The sequence below is a fragment of the Narcine bancroftii genome, chromosome 4, assembly GCF_036971445.1.
Source record: "Narcine bancroftii isolate sNarBan1 chromosome 4, sNarBan1.hap1, whole genome shotgun sequence".
Taxonomy (NCBI): Eukaryota; Metazoa; Chordata; class Chondrichthyes; order Torpediniformes; family Narcinidae; genus Narcine; species Narcine bancroftii.
Window position 1 is genome coordinate 243,360,378 of NC_091472.1, and position 17,448 is coordinate 243,377,825.

The 17,448-nt window shown below is 38.9% G+C and overlaps 1 protein-coding gene across 4 annotated transcripts in view; it reads left to right on the forward strand.

Moving 5' to 3' along the window:
* The window catches only part of satb2 (SATB homeobox 2), a 240,128-nt gene that overhangs the window by 97,487 nt on the left and 125,193 nt on the right, over positions 1 to 17,448 (forward strand). For all 4 annotated transcript variants that reach the window (XM_069934541.1, XM_069934540.1, XM_069934539.1 and 1 more), the window contains exons 9-10: positions 4,162 to 4,374; positions 5,128 to 5,283. In XM_069934541.1, the coding sequence (XP_069790642.1) occupies positions 4,162 to 4,374; positions 5,128 to 5,283 (369 nt within the window). The remainder of the gene's footprint in view (positions 1 to 4,161; positions 4,375 to 5,127; positions 5,284 to 17,448) is intronic.

The following is a 17,448-nucleotide window of genomic DNA, read 5'->3' on the forward strand; positions in this document are numbered from 1 at the left end:
TATTATGCCTGCTTATCAATCATTAAAGCTGAATGAAAGTGCCGGTGTATGATTTTAAAACAAAGAAACCAATGTTTCATTCAGTATTGACTGTTTATAAATTCACCCTCAAAAAATAAAGTAGCATGAGATATTGATCCTGAACAGCTGAAATTATTGACTTACACAAGTTGTATTAAATTTTGAAAGTTCTTAATGTTGGAATACCTGGGAAACAGAAATGTTCAAATTGGAGGAAACCTTTTCTTTGCAATATTCACTCCTGTTATTATCACTTTCAAAGAAGAAAAAAGGGATCTTGCAAGAGTAACAACCCCCACACCCCCGTGTAAACCAGGTTGCTCTGTATCATAAATTAACAAGCACATTAACATTAAATAGGTGCAGCCAACAAAAGGAGGCAGAATCATTCTCCATTGCTTTATATTTATGTGTACCCAAGACAAGTCCACATGAATGCAGAAATGCAATTCTATTCACAAGATAATAGAAATTGTCCTGGTTATATAAGCATCAAAGGCTGGTTCCATGAGCCTGCTCTCAATCGGACTTGTGTAGAAGTAGAACTCAGTGCCACTGAACAATTATAAAAATAGAAGAAGAATGGGTGATAAATGGATATTGCCTTCCTGAAATAAGGTCTGATTAAAATGTAAAGGTAAAAAGATTTTTAAAATAGTTTGTCACCAATGTCATTAAAAACAGTCTGTAACTATGTTCAGAAGCTAATTGTGGAACTTAATTATATTGAATTAATTTGATTAAGAGGCATTTGAGTCATTCTGATGGTCAAAAAAAGTTTTTTTTTCAAAGTTGCTGGCCTTTTAATACCCTTTTAATACCTTGTGTTAGTTGAATATGCCCTTAGTTCAGTCCATGGATGTACTCTTATTGCCTGATAATTGCTACATATTCCTGCTGAGATTATCTGATGATCTTTAAAGAGTATCAGAGACTATATCCCTAAGGCAGACTTGCAGCACTGTATGAACACATGCCTGTCTGTCAAGAATAGTCAGATTGCAGTCAAGTTCTAGCCCATATTAACAGCTAACGCTTAAAGTTAATTATTCAACAAAATCTTTGTCTTATAACCTTGCCTGTTGTGTCTTCCTGATCTAGGTTTTAGTTGCTAATTTCTTCTTCTTCCTACTCACTTGGCTCCAGAAAATGTTGGGTCTGAGCTATGCATATATTCCTTAATCAATTGGCTGGCCATCAGTGAATTATAAAATATCTGGACACAAAGAGCTGCAGGTTAACATACATTAAAGTATGTTTATTGGCATACCAAATATTTCCTCATTTTCTTTTAAATATTTTTGTTTCACTGGTGAGTAATGTTAAATGTTCAGGGGATTAAATAAAATGCACAGTCCAGTTGCCCAAGGACAGAGGGTCTGCGGGTGTTAGATCAACTCATGCCCGAACGTTATTCCTGATCCTAACACTCAAAACTCACTTGATGTGCAGATAAAAACATCATCGAAGATAATCAGTGGATATAAATGAATAAACAAACACATTCATTTTGTGTCATAGAGAAAGATTTGTGAAAGAAATTGTACATTTCAGACCAGTTAATGGCAGGATTTCATCCATGATGCTTTGTTTTGGCAATATTATTAAATATTAATATAGAATTTGTAAGGACACTTATCAAATATGAAGGGGTAATGCCAACTTCCTGTCAACTCTCTTGTGATAGATTAGAATAAAATCTTTATCGAGGGACAGATCTCTTTCTTAACTCAAATGATAGCATGCAGACTTAATGTTATTAGATTGGTCTCAACACAATTCTTATTCTTGATTTATATAAGGTTACAACAAGAATTGATATGCTAGATTCTCCCAGGCCATTCAACCATTGCAACACATATTTTCCCCACCAATGCATCCCTGATGAATGTTCAAGTTAGTTTCTGCAAAGATTGTTTCCTGTTATTGCTGCTGAACCCTGCCTTACCTTCCATCACATAACTCCAGGTGAATTCTGCAGTTTTTTGTACATCTGGAGCTAGATGCCATGATGTTACACCCACCAGCATGGTTATACTGTTAAGAAGCTGCCACAGATCTTCCTGCAAAGCTTACCCAGCCAATTATCATATTCTCTTGCTGGTGGCTCTAAAATTGCCAGCAGAGTAAACCCAAAGGAAATTTGGGACTAGGCTGTAACAAGGATGATTGTTCTTGTTGTTCAGTTTGAGCATGAGGCTGGGATTAGGATTTCATTTAGAGTTGTGAATAGAGTTAATTTAAGAATAAGTTTAAGGTTAGAGAAGGGTTTGCAGTCAGTTTGCTTATGTTTTTAACTCCAACCTCTTCAATTCCCTCTTGTTTGATTCGTGATTCTCATTGCTTACTGGTCCAGTTTTATTTGCCATCAGCCTAAATCTTTGCAGCCCAACTCTCCATGCCACTTGTCAATCGTGAGCTGACTACACCCTCTCTTTGTTGGTGGTATCCTGGAGAGGGAAAGGGAGGCAAGCATTGGTGAAAGGCACTTGTGGGGAACTTGAAGGCTGACAGTTCAGGATTCTGCACAGTGCAAGGAAAAGAGATTTCCAGCTGCAGGCAGATGCTCAGAGCTGAGAGAATGTATCTAGTACAACGCAGATGTTCATCCATAAACTCTGTAGTGAGTGAAACAGTTGTATCACCATCAGGTCACCAATCACACAGACGACTAACACTTGTCCACAACCACAACTGACCAAATCCTTAAATACACAGAGGCTGTGTATATGTATATATGATAACATTCTAGGACTGACAGTTGTTTGGCAGGAAATCCTTTGGAATTTGCAGCCTATTTTGCAAAGTAAACTTATGAGCATTGGGCAATGCAGGCTGGATGCTAGTTCATGCTTATACAGCTGGCTTTAAAAAAAATTCATATCTCACCCCATTAAAAGAAACCATGATAAATCAAACAAGTATTTTGAACTATTTTGCATATTGAAATCTAATATTTAATTTGTAAATAAAGGGACAAATATTTTTCTACACAAACATTAGATGAATAAAATGAGCTGAGTTTAACCTAAAGTAGTCCATTCAGCCAGTGTGAGTTATTGTTAATTCTGTATGTGGTCAAGAAAACCATTCATCCTTAAATATTGCCTGAAGTTTAGTGTGGATTTTAGCTCTTGCTTAACATTTTTGATCATTTAGGGGGTTTGGTGGAAAAGTGTACTTTAGGATTAGCCTTTGAATGGCAAACAAGTTCAAAGGCCATTGAGCCCATGCGAGCTTCTATATGTATTTTATTTCATAAGCTGCAGTCTGCACCCAATTTAAATCTGATATCAACTTGGACACTGATTGCATTATTTTGTACAATCCCAGGATGAGGAGGAGATTGCCGATGAATCCGCCTCCTAAAAAATATGAGCAGGAGTAGTTGATTGGACCCAACCAGTCCGCACTAGTCGTTGAGATTGTAGCTGTTCACTCTTCCTGATGACTCGTTTCTCCCAAAGAAGTTTGGTGGTTGTTGTGCAGTTCAATGAGGTCATATAGAGAGCCTTATCCACCTCTGGCTCTTGTATTCCTTTCAATACCAAATCTGGGATCTTTCAAAAGGATGCAAACATAATGCAGATTGATTGCTGAATTTATGAAAGGTGCAGGTTATGAAACAGACTGATATCAGGATCCAGGAGCAGGCGTGGGCACTATAAACCTTCCAGTTTGTTTGCTGGTTATCGAAATGTGACCTGACCTCTCATCACTGACTTCTCCTTGCCATTGATGGTTCATGAATATTGTCAGTCCCAGATTTAAAATTAACAAATGGCCTTCCATTGATTGTAATTTGTGAGATTTTCTGATTAAATGCTTTAAATATTTTGAAATGGACACTCCCCCATTAAGGTGCTTTAAATGTAAAAGTTTTGAAACTAATTTACGTGTTTACAATGTTATAGTCAGCAGCCACAGAAAGGGAGCAAATTCAGAATGTGTGACTTTATCAGCGGGTTTCTGACATAGTTTCTGAAATGATTTGCTCTCTTGACATTAGATGCTTCTGTTATACCACAGAAAGTTGGAGGTATACTGGAAATGTTGCAGTGTGTCTGGAAATTGTTTGGGAAATAGGGTCTTCAAAATTGCTTTGTTTTCTTTACTGACACTGGGTGCCTTCCACACCAGGGCTTGCTCTCAGAGATCCTCCGAAAGGAGGAAGATCCTAGAACAGCATCCCAGTCACTTCTTGTAAATCTAAGAGCCATGCAGAATTTCCTGAATCTTCCTGAGGCAGAGCGCGACCGAATCTACCAGGAGGAAAGAGAACGAAGCATGAACCCAAACATCTCCATGGTCTCGCCTTCAGCAGGCAGCCCAGGCTCTTCTCGATCCTCTCAGGTACTTAAAGCAAAAGTCCTCCAACCAGCTTCTTCTTTCATTGATGCAGGAACTAAAGGCAGACTTGCACGCTTTTTAAATTGAACATGGCAGAATATATAAATATAAAGGGACATCAAGGAAATTAAACTATCAAATCAGCTGCATATTTTTCAGTGTGTCTTGAAATTAAAATTTTTTTTCATTTACAATGATTTCCTATGTGAAATTATTAGTATCCATGGCTGGCATTCTAGTGATAATGATGGTGTACAGAACATACCAAGTTGACATATGTAATGATTAATAAAGGATGAGCTTGACTTTTGGGAGAATGTTAAATTGAGTAATAATTTATAATTTAGGGATTCCTACCCATTTACTCATTTTTTTTTCCTGGAGAATTAGTTCTTCCTCTCCAAGGCATGCTGCATTATCTACCTGCATCTGTACTGTTTTATCAGATTTTCTTTTCTCTTCCAATGAGATATTTATTATTTCTTCCCATGATTTGCGCAGCCTACCGTAGTGATTTGGCAAACAGCACAAGAAGTACTTTACTGTGTTTGCATGTCCTATAGGAATGCTCTGCTCCTGAACAGCAATTATTTCTAATCACAATTAACCTGATTAGAATAATGGACAGGAAATGTCCTCCACAGCTAATGTAGTTTGGCATCAGCTGACTGAAATCCACTGATGATTTGTGCACAGATGGCTGCTGAAAGCAGTTTTTAGTTTAATTTTTTTTTTTGGCTGGTTCCCTCCTGGTAGGCCAAGACCTCTGCGTCAACCCCAGATCTTCTCGTTAAGGTGGAGAGCACAAACTTGAACATCACGTCAGCCATTTACGAGGAGATCCAGCAGGAGATGAAACGGGCCAAAGTGTCTCAAGCGTTGTTTGCGAAAGTGGCAGCAAATAAAAGTCAGGTGAGAGTCACATGAGCATCTCTTGTAATAATCCCTTCTTTCAGACTGATGTTCTCAGATAATGTTTGTATTTTAGTTTTAGAATATTTCAGTTGTAATTTTGCAAACTACCACTGGCACCACAGAAGGCAAATGAATGTCGTAAAAATGCACAGTAAGTTCTGGAGGAACTTAGCTTGCCCCGCAGTGTCCATAGGAGGTAAAGATATATTACCGATGTTTCAGGCCTGAGCCTTTCTTCAAGGTCTAAGCGATAAAGCAGGCAGGCACCTCAATAAAAGTAGAAGAATGGGAGCAGGAGTCAGACCAATAAACAAAAGGATATGTGGGTATGATGAGGAAAGGTGAGAATTGATTTTGGCTCTGTGAAAGGAGACAGAGGGAAATGAGGCAAGAGTGAGAGCGAGTGAACTGGGGGAAGGAAACAGGGGAAGCAGTTTGTGTGGGGGGTGGGGTTTAATGGAAACCAGAGACATTGATGACATGCCATCCGGCGGGAAGGTGGTCAGATGGAAGATGAGGTGCTGTCTCTCCAATTAGCGAGTGGTCTCAGTTTGGCAGTTCATGAGACCGTGCCATCAAAGGAACGGGGTGGGGAATTGAAAGGGCACTGGGAGATCCATGCTATTTTGGCGGACAGAGCCGAAGAGCTCAATAAAGTGATCTCCTAGTCTGCGCCTAGTCTCTCTAATGTGGAGGAGAATCAAATCTCATCCCAAAATGCTAATTCCCTCCCTTGCTGGTAGGTGATTCCTGAGGGTATTTCCTGTGTGGTCCCAGGAGCCATGGATGAACCCTGAAATCTGGTTATTCACACTTGAGATTCAGAGTGAATAGGCAGGACACTTAGTTAACAGAGAATAAAGTGGTGGATTTGGCCAGAATGGGAATTTACTCCAGAGAAGAAAGTAGGTGCTGCCCTATTACAAGTAATAATACCTATTAAACAGTGATCAAAGATCAAAACCATGAAATTATGTATTAGTCCATCATCTGTCGATGGAAAATTACTAGAGGGACTGAATGTCATGAAAATCTTTAGCTGATCATAGAAACGGCTGACATGGATTTGAGAGAGCAAGTTATATGGGATAAACTGAATTATTTGGAGAGTTGACAAAGTATTGGTCAAAGATGGTTCTGATTAAGGAAAGCATTTCATCAAATGTTTTGCAAGCAACCATTAGCTAAAATCAGAGCTCATGGAATTGAGGGCAGGTTATTGACCAGGTTAGTTAGTAAACCAGGTGAGTTGCAAGAAAAAATATCAGGGATAATGGGGAGGTGGTCAGATTGACAAGATGTTGCAATAATGTCCTGCAAAGACTGCAGCTCTTTACCATATTGGAATATGAGATTGAAAGTCAACAGTCCAGGTTGACAGATATATATGTTAAAACTTTGGCAAATAGATTTCAATATGAACATATCATAGAATGAAAGAAACATAGATTTCCCACTGCACTGAAGGTGCTATTCAGCTAACGTAGCTCTTGTCAGTCCCAATCCCCTGCACTTTTAAACAATGTTCTACCTCTAGATCTTATCCAGTTCCCTTTGGAGAGCACTCTTATTCTGTTTCCACCAACCTTGCAAGGAGTGATTGTACATCTCAACTACAGTGTTTATCTTCACATCTCCATTGGATCATTTGCCCGATGTTTTATATCTGTGTCCCCGATCCATCCGTCATCCAAGCCAAAGTTTGGTCATTCACTTGTACCCAAAGAGGATGGAGCAATGCATTCTAACTGGAAAAAAAAAGCCAGGAAGTAGAGGGCATCCCACAAGACACAAAGGGACTTTGTACATTATACCTTTTAAAATGATACAAATAACACAACTTATAACAAAGATAATGGAGTGTTAGCTTTAATATCCAGAAATGAACATACTAATAAGTAGATCTCTGCTGTGACAATGCAACATCTGGTTAGACCTGTATGGGCCAGGAGGGAGTGCAGAGCAGAAGATGTAAAGGACCGATCCCGTATGTCGGAGTTGTGTTTTCTGGAATTTAGAATGGTAAAGGGTGATAGGCCTCATTCACTAAGGGAAAAAAAATAGATGGAGATAAATCATTTCCTCTTTCTAAGGAGGAGATGATTATGGGATCAGCTGAAGACGAGAGGCATGTCCTTCTGGACTAAGTTGGATATGACTGAAATATTTATTTTTTCTGTATTTGCACAATCAATTTGTTTACATTTTTCTCTTTGTATTCTCAATTAGCATTTACTTGAAAACCGATAAGTAGAAATTCTGCCTGATCTTCAGGGAAAAGTATCCCAGGGTTGTATGTATGTACTCTGACAATAAATTTGAACTTTGAGCATGAAGTTTGAACTTTGGAATCACACTTCCGCAAGCTGATGGTGATTAGAAGTTTGGAATTAACAAATAGCATTTCATTGTGGGCTCATTGTTATTTTTAATGTGAGCACTGATGGAATTTTTGTGACCTACAATGTTAAGGATTATGATTAAAGGTAGGTAGGCCATGGCTGCTCTGTGGCTACCTTAAATTAGCGGAAGGCTCTTAAGGTGGAAATTGGACAAGCTTGCTTTTTTTTTGTTCACTAGAATCTCTGGTTTGAATTTTGTCAGAGGATGGCCTGTGGTTTGTAATTTTATATTCATGCTGAAGTTGAGAAGCATTTGATTTTCAGTACACATGTTCCATGACATAGGAATGTTCGGATTGGATCAGTGATGTGGCTACATCTATGCATTCTCCAAAGGCCAAGTTTTGACCAGCTTTGGTGTAAGGTCATGTTCATGCAGTGTGGTGAGAGTGAATCAAATAAAGGACTGCAGTGTTATGCTAAGGTTCACTCTGGATCCACTGTGGCATCAAATATCACTTGTTAACACAAAGGCTTATTTTTGTTCATGTGTTAAATGCCTTTTGGCATCACCTCTCTTTTGTGGAATATCCTGATGAGGAAATGTGAGTATCATTGTACATCAAAGCAGAATTATTTCACAGAGTAACCATTGACCATTACCTTAATGAGTCAAGAGTGCAGATTGTTCTGGGAGTTGGGTCCTTTCTGACCATTTCTGCTCAGACAAGATGGACTCAAAAAGCAGAATAAACACATGCATATGCTTAGCATTATTTGCTTGGTAAAATACATTGCAGCTATATTCCAGAGATGTTTCAAGCTTATGATGTTGGATTCGGCTTGTAATTTTAACTGCTTGACCTGTGAATGATATAGCCAAACTCTGACTTAAAATGACACTGAGAATTCTATCATTCACTATATAGTGTATAGTTGAAAGTGTGATCGCTTATCCAGTATCTCAATACTTTCATCTCTCCTGATCCAATAAGTGTCATAGAACGGTGCAGGGGTGCACTTTATGTGCCTGCGGGAACCAAAAAGAGTTTGGCCTTATCCTGAACAAATGAAGTTCATTGCCATAAACATTAGAACAATCTACAGTTGCAATGAATGTCTTTTCTGCAGCTTTCCAAGTACATAAAACACACAACAGATAACAACACATAACAAGAGAAAATAAGATAATAAATTTATAAGTATTGGTTGTCATGCAAAAAATAAGTGCTGCGTCTGTTGTGCAGACAGATCTTTTGTGGTTTTGAAGTAGTTACAGGAGACTTCATTTCATATCTGCTCTAAAGTCTGCTTTTGATATCTCTCTAAGTCATTACAAGACAAAGCTTATTTCCATTGACTGGGAGAGTACATTAAAGACATTCACAAGTCCACCTTCTAGGGAGGGGCCATTTTAAACAAAGTTTCCCAGCTGCTAAATTCAAATGTATTTTCATTTAACAATATATCAGACTGATTCTCAATCTCATTCACTCCAAGTTGGAATCCCTTCCATTCGACTCACTCCCTGCCCAAATGACATCTTTGAATGGATACAGAGTGGATTGGCTGAGGTGGACATAATCGAATATGGATTTTAAATTTTCAATCAGACTATGTGTTAATTGGTAATAAATTGACATCCTAATCATTAATCTATTAATGCCCAGATATAAAGACTGGAAGTGAATCAAAAGGGGTGAAAATGAGCTAAAGTGTAGTAGTAGATTGAGATGTGAATCAGATAGACTATAAAGGAATCAGGTTGTGAATAGGAAATAGTGAATTCAATGGAATGGACAGGAGATATCTACAGTATATCATGTAAATGGGATGGGATATGAATTGGAAAGGATGTGAGATGGACTGGAAATATATTATGAATTGGTTTTGGACTGAATTGGTCAGGGTATGAACAAATAAATGTGCTGGAGGATCTCAACAGGCCAGGCAGTTGCCAGGGAAAGAAATAAACAATCAACATTTTGAACTAGAACCCTTCGTCAGGAGATGAATTAGATAAGATGGTGTGCGAATTGAACTGGGTGAAATTGGATGTGATGTGTGTGAATTAGAAGGGTGTGTTTGGATCATGTGGATTTTACAAGCTATGAATTAGATGGGGTCTAGGTGAATGATGTAAATAAATGGGGCCTGTGTATACTGGATGGTAGTAAAATTATATTTTACCTTTGCTCTGTACCATCTGATCTCATTCTGCGATTCTGCAGTTCTGTGCTGAGCCATACTTGCCATTTTTTGCAGGTTTAAGAGTAGCTCAGGTGAGTAACTTCAGTGTATTTTGTAGATGTTGAAGGATGCAGCCATTGTGTGCACCAGTAGTGGTGCAAGCAATATTCCGACTGGGCACTCTACAACCAGACAGTATGAATAGTGATCTCAAATTTCCTTTTCTGCAGCTCCCCAGCCCCTTTGCTTCCCTCTCCTATCAGAAAACTACCCCATCACCATCAGTTCTCTGCTTTTTTCCCTTCTATGTTCCTACCTGTTTCTACCCATGACCTGTTAGCTTGTGCTCTTGCCCATTCCTACCTCCTCTACCCCCCCTCCACACCCCCAGCTTTTTATTCGGGCACCTACCTGATTTTGCTTGTACCCAATGAAGGTTCTGGGCCTTAAGTGTTGGTTACCCTTTACTTCCTCTGGATGCTGCGTGACCTGTGTTTCTCCAGCATATTTATATATTTCATTTTAGCTGCTAATTAAGTTGACTGTTTTTTCCTGGATAGTGTCAAACTCTTTGAGAGTAGTTGAGCTTTGCTGATCTGGACACATTTATTTGATCTAAATTGTATATGGTGGAAAGAAATTGGGGTGTGAGAAGGTGTATCATTTGCCTCATGATCCTCAAACCATAAATTACACAGGTTGTAAATCAACTGGAATATCAGGTTCTAAAAAGAAGCAGGAACGAGAGACATGTGTCACAAACTATTAGAAATGCCAATGCGGGCAGTGAAAATAGTTAATAAAACAAGCACAATAATGGGTTTTAGCAACAGAGATGTGGAGAATAAAAGCAAAGAAGTTGCATGGAATCATTATACGAGGGCTGTGGCTTCTTTTGGGATACATAATTCAATTTTATTCATCACATTATAGAAAGGACATGAGAGCATTAGAGAGGACTTGGAAGAGATTCATGAGAATACTTCTCGGGGTGATGACCCACAGTTACCTGAATAGATTAGAGTAACTGTGATTTTCTTTAGAGGAGAGAAAGCTAAAAAAGATTTGATAGAAGTTTAGAAGATGCTGTGGGATCTGAACAGAGGGGGTAGTGGGAGGTAGTTCCCATTGGTGGACTAAAGGTATGAAGCAAATGGGAAGAGGATTCAGTTTGATGACAGACAAATGTTTTTCATGCAGTGTGGGGCTGGAACTTGGAATACTGTGGTACAGATGGATTGCATTGTGGCCTTCAAAAGGGAATTGGATACATTTATGGTATATAAAAATGTGCAAGGCTCTGGAGAAAGGGTTGAAGGTGAAACTGGAGTTACTCTATTAGAGGGCCAGCACAGGTGTGATGGGCTGAGCAGCCTCTTTCTCTGCTGTAACCTTTTGGTTAATCTGTTACATAATTAATCTAATAGGCTGCATAGTTGAGGTTGTAAATCGTTGAGAAATACTCAGTCCTGATGAAGAGATTTGGCTCGAAACAGCAAACATTCTTTTTCTCCCACTGCTCCTGCTGGACCAACTGAGTTCCTCCAGTAGAGAATGTTTGGCTTCAAATTCCAGCATCGGCAGTCTCCTGCATGTCTCCAGGTGGATGTTAAATTGAGCAGCCAAAATTGCAAAGTGATAATTGGATGGTGTAATGTGTCTTGTCAGCTTTGGACTGTCGGAGGCACGTCGCCTGCCACATTTACTCTCTGACAGCCCTGATTTGCTCTCATAGCCATATTTAAGTGTCAGATCCAGTGAGTTTCTATTCATTAGTAACCCTAAGGTTTTTGTTGGAGGGGGTCTCATTAATGGTAATGGTAGGAATTTGGTAGTGGTAACGGTGGGAACTTGGTAGTGGTAACGGTGGGAACTTGGTAGTGGTAACGGTGGGAATTTGATCGTGGTAATGGTGGGAACTTGGTAGTGGTAATGGTGGGAACTTGGTAGTGGTAACGGTGGGACTTTAGGATGATAATGGTGGGGGACAGTGATGGTAACAGTGGGGTTGATCATATTGGTGGCAACTTGCTGGTAGTAACAATGGGGACTGGTGATGATAGTTGTGGAGCTGGCAAGATAGAAGGGGATGGTGATAATGACAGTGAGGACTAGGTGATGGTAATGAAGGGAATGGATCTATTAATGGTGTGGAATGATTATGATAACAGTGGGGGACCTAGTGATCGTAATGGTGGGGGACCTAGTGATCGTAATGGTGGGGGACCTAGTGATCGTAATGGTGGGGGACCTAGTGATCGTAATGGTGGGGGACCTAGTGATCGTAATGGTGGAGGACCTAGTGATCGTAATGGTGGGGACCTAGTGATCATAATGGTGGGGGACCTAGTGATAGTGACGATGGGTTTGACGGTGGTAATGATGGGAGATCCAGTGATGTAACGGGATGGTGATGTAACGGTGTGGGATGGTGATTTTACGGTGTGGTAACTGGGAGGGGGCAGTGATGTAATGGTGTGGGACAGTGATGTAACAGTGTGATTATGGTGTTGTAACTGTTGGGGCAGTGATGTTACGGTGCAGGAAGGAGATGTAACGGTGTGATCTTGATGGTAACTCTGTGATGGTAATGCCATTGCATGTCAGGAATAAGTGGTTAAACACTTTCAAATTGGAAATAATCTTTGTTGGGCACTTCAGTGACTACTTTTTAGCCCACACCTAAAAGTTGTTCAGGTCTCTGTGTGGGCTGCTTCTGGCACTGAGGAATGGCAAATGAAATGGAACATTGTTCAATCATCAGTAATTATCCCCACTTCTGACCTTATGATGGATAAAGCATCTTTATGAAGCAGCTGAAGATGGTGAGGTTTCAGACACTGTCCTGTAATGTTGGCCTGGTGCTGGGTTGATACAAACATCTCCCTTTGACCAAAAAACAACTTGATGTCGCTCCAAATGTTGCCTTGTCGTAAAGACATTCACTCTCCACTTCACTGGAATGTAGCTCTTTGGTTCATATTTGGACCAAGCCGTCAGTGACCAGAGCTGAGCAGTCCTACTGAGACCCAGGAACAACAGTGACCTTGGAAGGTTTAGTGCAATTTGGATAATTATGAGATATATAGATAGGGTAGACAGTTAGAATATTTTACCCAGAGTAAAATATCAAATGCTAGATGCATTCAAGGTGAGGATAGTGTATAGTTCAAAAGAGATGTGCGGGCCAAGTTTATGCAGAGTGGTGGTTACCAGATTTTCAGGATATTAATGGAAGTGGATACGATAGAAGTATTAAGAGACTTCTGGAAGGACACATGAATATGCAGGGTAGAGATCATGTGCAGGCAGAAAAGACAAATTAATTAAACCTTTTTCTGAGTTGTGCTGTTATATATCTGTAAATTGTAAATACTGTGAATTGGATGGAGAATAAATCATGAGTTTTTTTATGAAATGAAATGAAAAATGTAAATCAAAACAACTTGATCTGGCTATAAATTGTGTAGAGCATAATTAGATTTTGCTGTCATTTGCATAGTGTGTAAATCAAATGGAGAATAAATCAGACAGATTTATTAAACTGGATTAGAGTGCAAATTGTACAATGTATCAATAAATAGACAACAAAATCATGCAGGGTTTAAATCAAGTGGACTGTCAATTGCACGGGGTGGAAATTGAATGGAGAGCAAATTTTCCAGTGTGTCAAACAAATGGACCATATGTCATCCAGAGTGTAAATTGGATGGTGTGTAAATGAAATAGTCTCTAAGCCAAATGAATTATAAATCATACAGCCATAAATTGAATGGAATGTTGTGTAAAGAGAAAATTGGATAGAAGCGTAAATCATACAGGGTGTAATTCAACTGGCTGAATATCTTCCAGTATGTAAATTAAGTGTGTGTAACATAAATTAACTTAACTAAATTGTGCAGATTGCAAATTAGTGGGAGTAAATGGTGCACAGTGTGAATTGAATTAAGTGTGTAACATAAAATAAGTAAATCAAATGGACTGGAACTTGTGTGTGTAAAAGAGAGACTCAGTTGTATGGTATGTAAATAGGAAGAATTGTAATTTGTAGGGCTCTAAATTGGACTATAAATCTAATGACCCCTCAAACAACAGAGGAAGGGGTGGTGACGGCAAGATGCCACAGTGGTGGCAATGGTGTAAAAAGAAATGAATAAGAATATACTGATGGAAGTGTATGGATTTGAAACTAATGGTGGGAAGAGATTTTGTGAAAATCTATTTTGGGGAAAAAAAGTATATTTTTGGTCAAAAAAAGTATGTTTTGCTTGATATGACTTGAATTAATTGCAAATTGTACAAACAATTTGAATTGTTTGTAAATCCAGTGAATGAAATAAATTGCACATTTGTGTAAGTTAAGATTGAATATAAATTTTGCAGGCAATAAATCAGGTTATCTGTGCATCACCAAGTATCGATTCAAAGAAGTGCAAATCATGCAATGTGCAAATTGGAAGGGATGTAAATTATATGAAGCATAAAACAAAAGGGTAGTAAATCTGGCAGGGCATAAGTCAAAAGGACTCCATTGTTCAGTGTGTAAGCACAAAACCTAAATCAAATAGACTGTAAATCTTATAGATAGAAAATGTGATGATGCTCAGAACAGATGCTGATGAATGAAAATCATGTCATATATAAATAAAATTATGAAGAGTGCAAATTGTATGGATTACAAAACCAAGAAGTAAAGACTATATAGTGGTGAAATCATTCTGTAATTTATTTAGGCTGTAATCAAATAGACCAGTGGTTCTCAACCTTTTTCTTTCCACTCACATACCACTTTAAGTGTTCCCTATGCTCAAGGTGCTCTGTGATTAGTAAGGGATTGCTTAAGGTGGTATGTGGGTGGAAAGAAAAAGTTTGAAAACCACTGTTTTAATCATACCTAATTGACTTGTTATGTGCGTGGTTTCATAACTCCAAAGGAAATGGGCCAATGACAAATTTTCTCAAGCAAAATATTTCAGTAACAATTGGGTCTGGAGCAATGATTCTCAATCTTTCCTTCCCACTCACATACCACCTTAAGCAATCCCTTACTAATCAGAGAACACTGATAGCATAGGGATTACTTAAAGTGGTATGTGTGTGGAAAGAAAAAGATTGAGAACCACTGAAAGAGGCTATAAATCTTTGCTGGATTAAAATTGGATGGACGTAAATCAAAAAGTGTGCAAATAAACTGCAATTCAGCAAGGTGAACATCAATTGGATTGAAATTCATACAGTGGGTAAAGTGGATGAAATATAAACTGGATAAAACTTTAATTATATGAAGCATCTGCAAATCAACCAGAGTGTAAATATATATTCCAGAGTTTAAATAGAGTATTGTACTGTCAAGATGGTAATCTTAAATAAGATGCAATGTACAGGGGGTGTAGGTTAATGGGGTGTAAATTGGGTGGCTTAGACTCATGGACCAAAATGGCCTGTAAATGTGCTGTATGTCTAAATGTAAAATTTAAAAATTAATTGTGCTGATCTTAAACTAAATGGAGCCTCAGTCATAGGTGGTTGAAATTGTATGGATTTTATACCGGATATGCAGTGTCAGTTGGATGAGGAGTAAATCCAATGGTCTCTAAATCATACTATATGTATGTGAAATGAAGGATTAAGCAGACCGGAACGACAATGCATGAGTTCAAAGAATGAGGTAATCCCCCCCCCCCAAAAAAAAACATTCAAAATCCATAAGAGGCTTGACAAAGTAGATGCAGGAATGATGTAACCCTTAGCTGGGGTGTCCAGATCCAGGAGCCAAGTAAGGAGTTGGACTGAAATGAGAAGCAGTTTGTTTATCCAGTCTGTAGTGAATCTTTTGAGTTCAATGTCCAAGTAAGCTATGGAGACTTGGTGGCTGAGTATATTTAAAACAGCGATCAATAGATTGCTGGGTATTAAGGGACTCAGGGGACACAGGGTTAGTGCAGGAAAGTGATAATGAGGTTAAGGATCAGTCATAATTTTATTGAATGGTAGAACAGGCACAGGGGTCAAAAATAGATACTTCTGCTTCTATATATTGTCTTCTAATGAAGAATAAATAGACCTGGGTATACAGAGTGTGTTGAATGGACTGTAACCCTTCCAGTTGAAAATTCAATGAACTGCCTTTCATGCAGGATATAAATGGACAGTGCGTCAGTAACGAGAGTAAAAATCAGATGAACTGTAAGTGCAGAGGTTTGGATTTGATAGAATGTGAATCCCAGATCTGATGAAGAGTGCTTGGCCTGAAATGTTGTAGAGTTGCTTCTCTTTCCATGGATGTTGCCTAACCTGCTGAGTATTTCCTGCTCTTCTCTATTTTGCTTTGGTTCCCTGCATCTGGAGTTTGTTTGATTTTTTTCAAGGTGTATATCAGACTATTTATAAGTTTCATGGTATACAATAAAATTGTGCAAGGGGTAAATTGGATGAAGGGAAATCATAAAGAGTGTAAATCAAATGGTAACCATTTAGGGTTTGACAAATCATGGCGTAAATTAGATGGAATGTAGTCATACAGTGTATAAAGTGAATTGACCGTAAATTATAGTCATCAATCAAATGGACTAAATTTATAGATTATAAATTAGATTGATTGAAATTTGTTTTGGGAGTAATTGGATGCAGTCCAAAATATAAATGGACTGTATACCCTTGAGTGGATATCAAAAATAATGTAAACACAGAACAATAAGCTTAACTGTGAATTCTAACTGAAAAATGGATGGGATATTAATCTTAAGGTGTAAAAATATATATCTTTCTTTCTTTGGCTTGGCTTCGCGAATGAATATTTATGGAGGGGTATGTCCACATCTGCTGCAGGCTCGTTGGTGACTGACAAGTCCGATGTGGGACAGGCAGGCACGGTTGCAGCAGTTGCAAGGGAAAATTGGTGGGTTGGGGTTGGGTGTTGGGTTTTTCCTCCTTTGTCTTTTGTCAGTGAGGTGGGCTCTGCGGTCTTCTTCAAAGGAGGTTGCTGCCCGCCGAACTGCGAGGCGCCAAGATGCATGGTTGGAGGTGAGATCAGCCCACTGGCGGTGGTCAATGTGGCAGGCACCAAGAGATTTCTTTAAGCAGTCCTTGTATCTCTTCTTTGGTGCACCTCTGTCTCGGTGGCCAGTGGAGAGCTCGCCATAGAACACGATCTTGGGAAGGCGATGGTCCTCCATTCTGGAGACGCGACCCACCCAGCGCAGTTGGGTCTTCAGCAGCATGGATTCGATGTTTGTGGACTCTGCCAGCTCGAGTACTTCGACGTTGGTGATGAAGTCATTCCAATGAAGGTTGAGGATGGAGCGGATATATACACAATATAGACCATAATTTGGATAACTCAGATGGCGTAACAGGACATAAATCAAATGGACCATTATTCATGTTAGAAGTAGATTGAGAGGATTGTCAATTATTGAGAGTGTAAATCAACATGACATGAAGTTGTACAAGTATAATTTGGATCTCATGTAATTCATAGAGATTAAGAAAAGTTCTATGAATCGTACACCATGTTTAATTGCAGTTTGTGTAAAAGATACAGTGTATAAATCAAATGGTTTTCAAATCCTACACATTGTAAGAGAATTGAACCCCGAATCTTAGAGCGTGTAAACTAAATGGAGTGCAA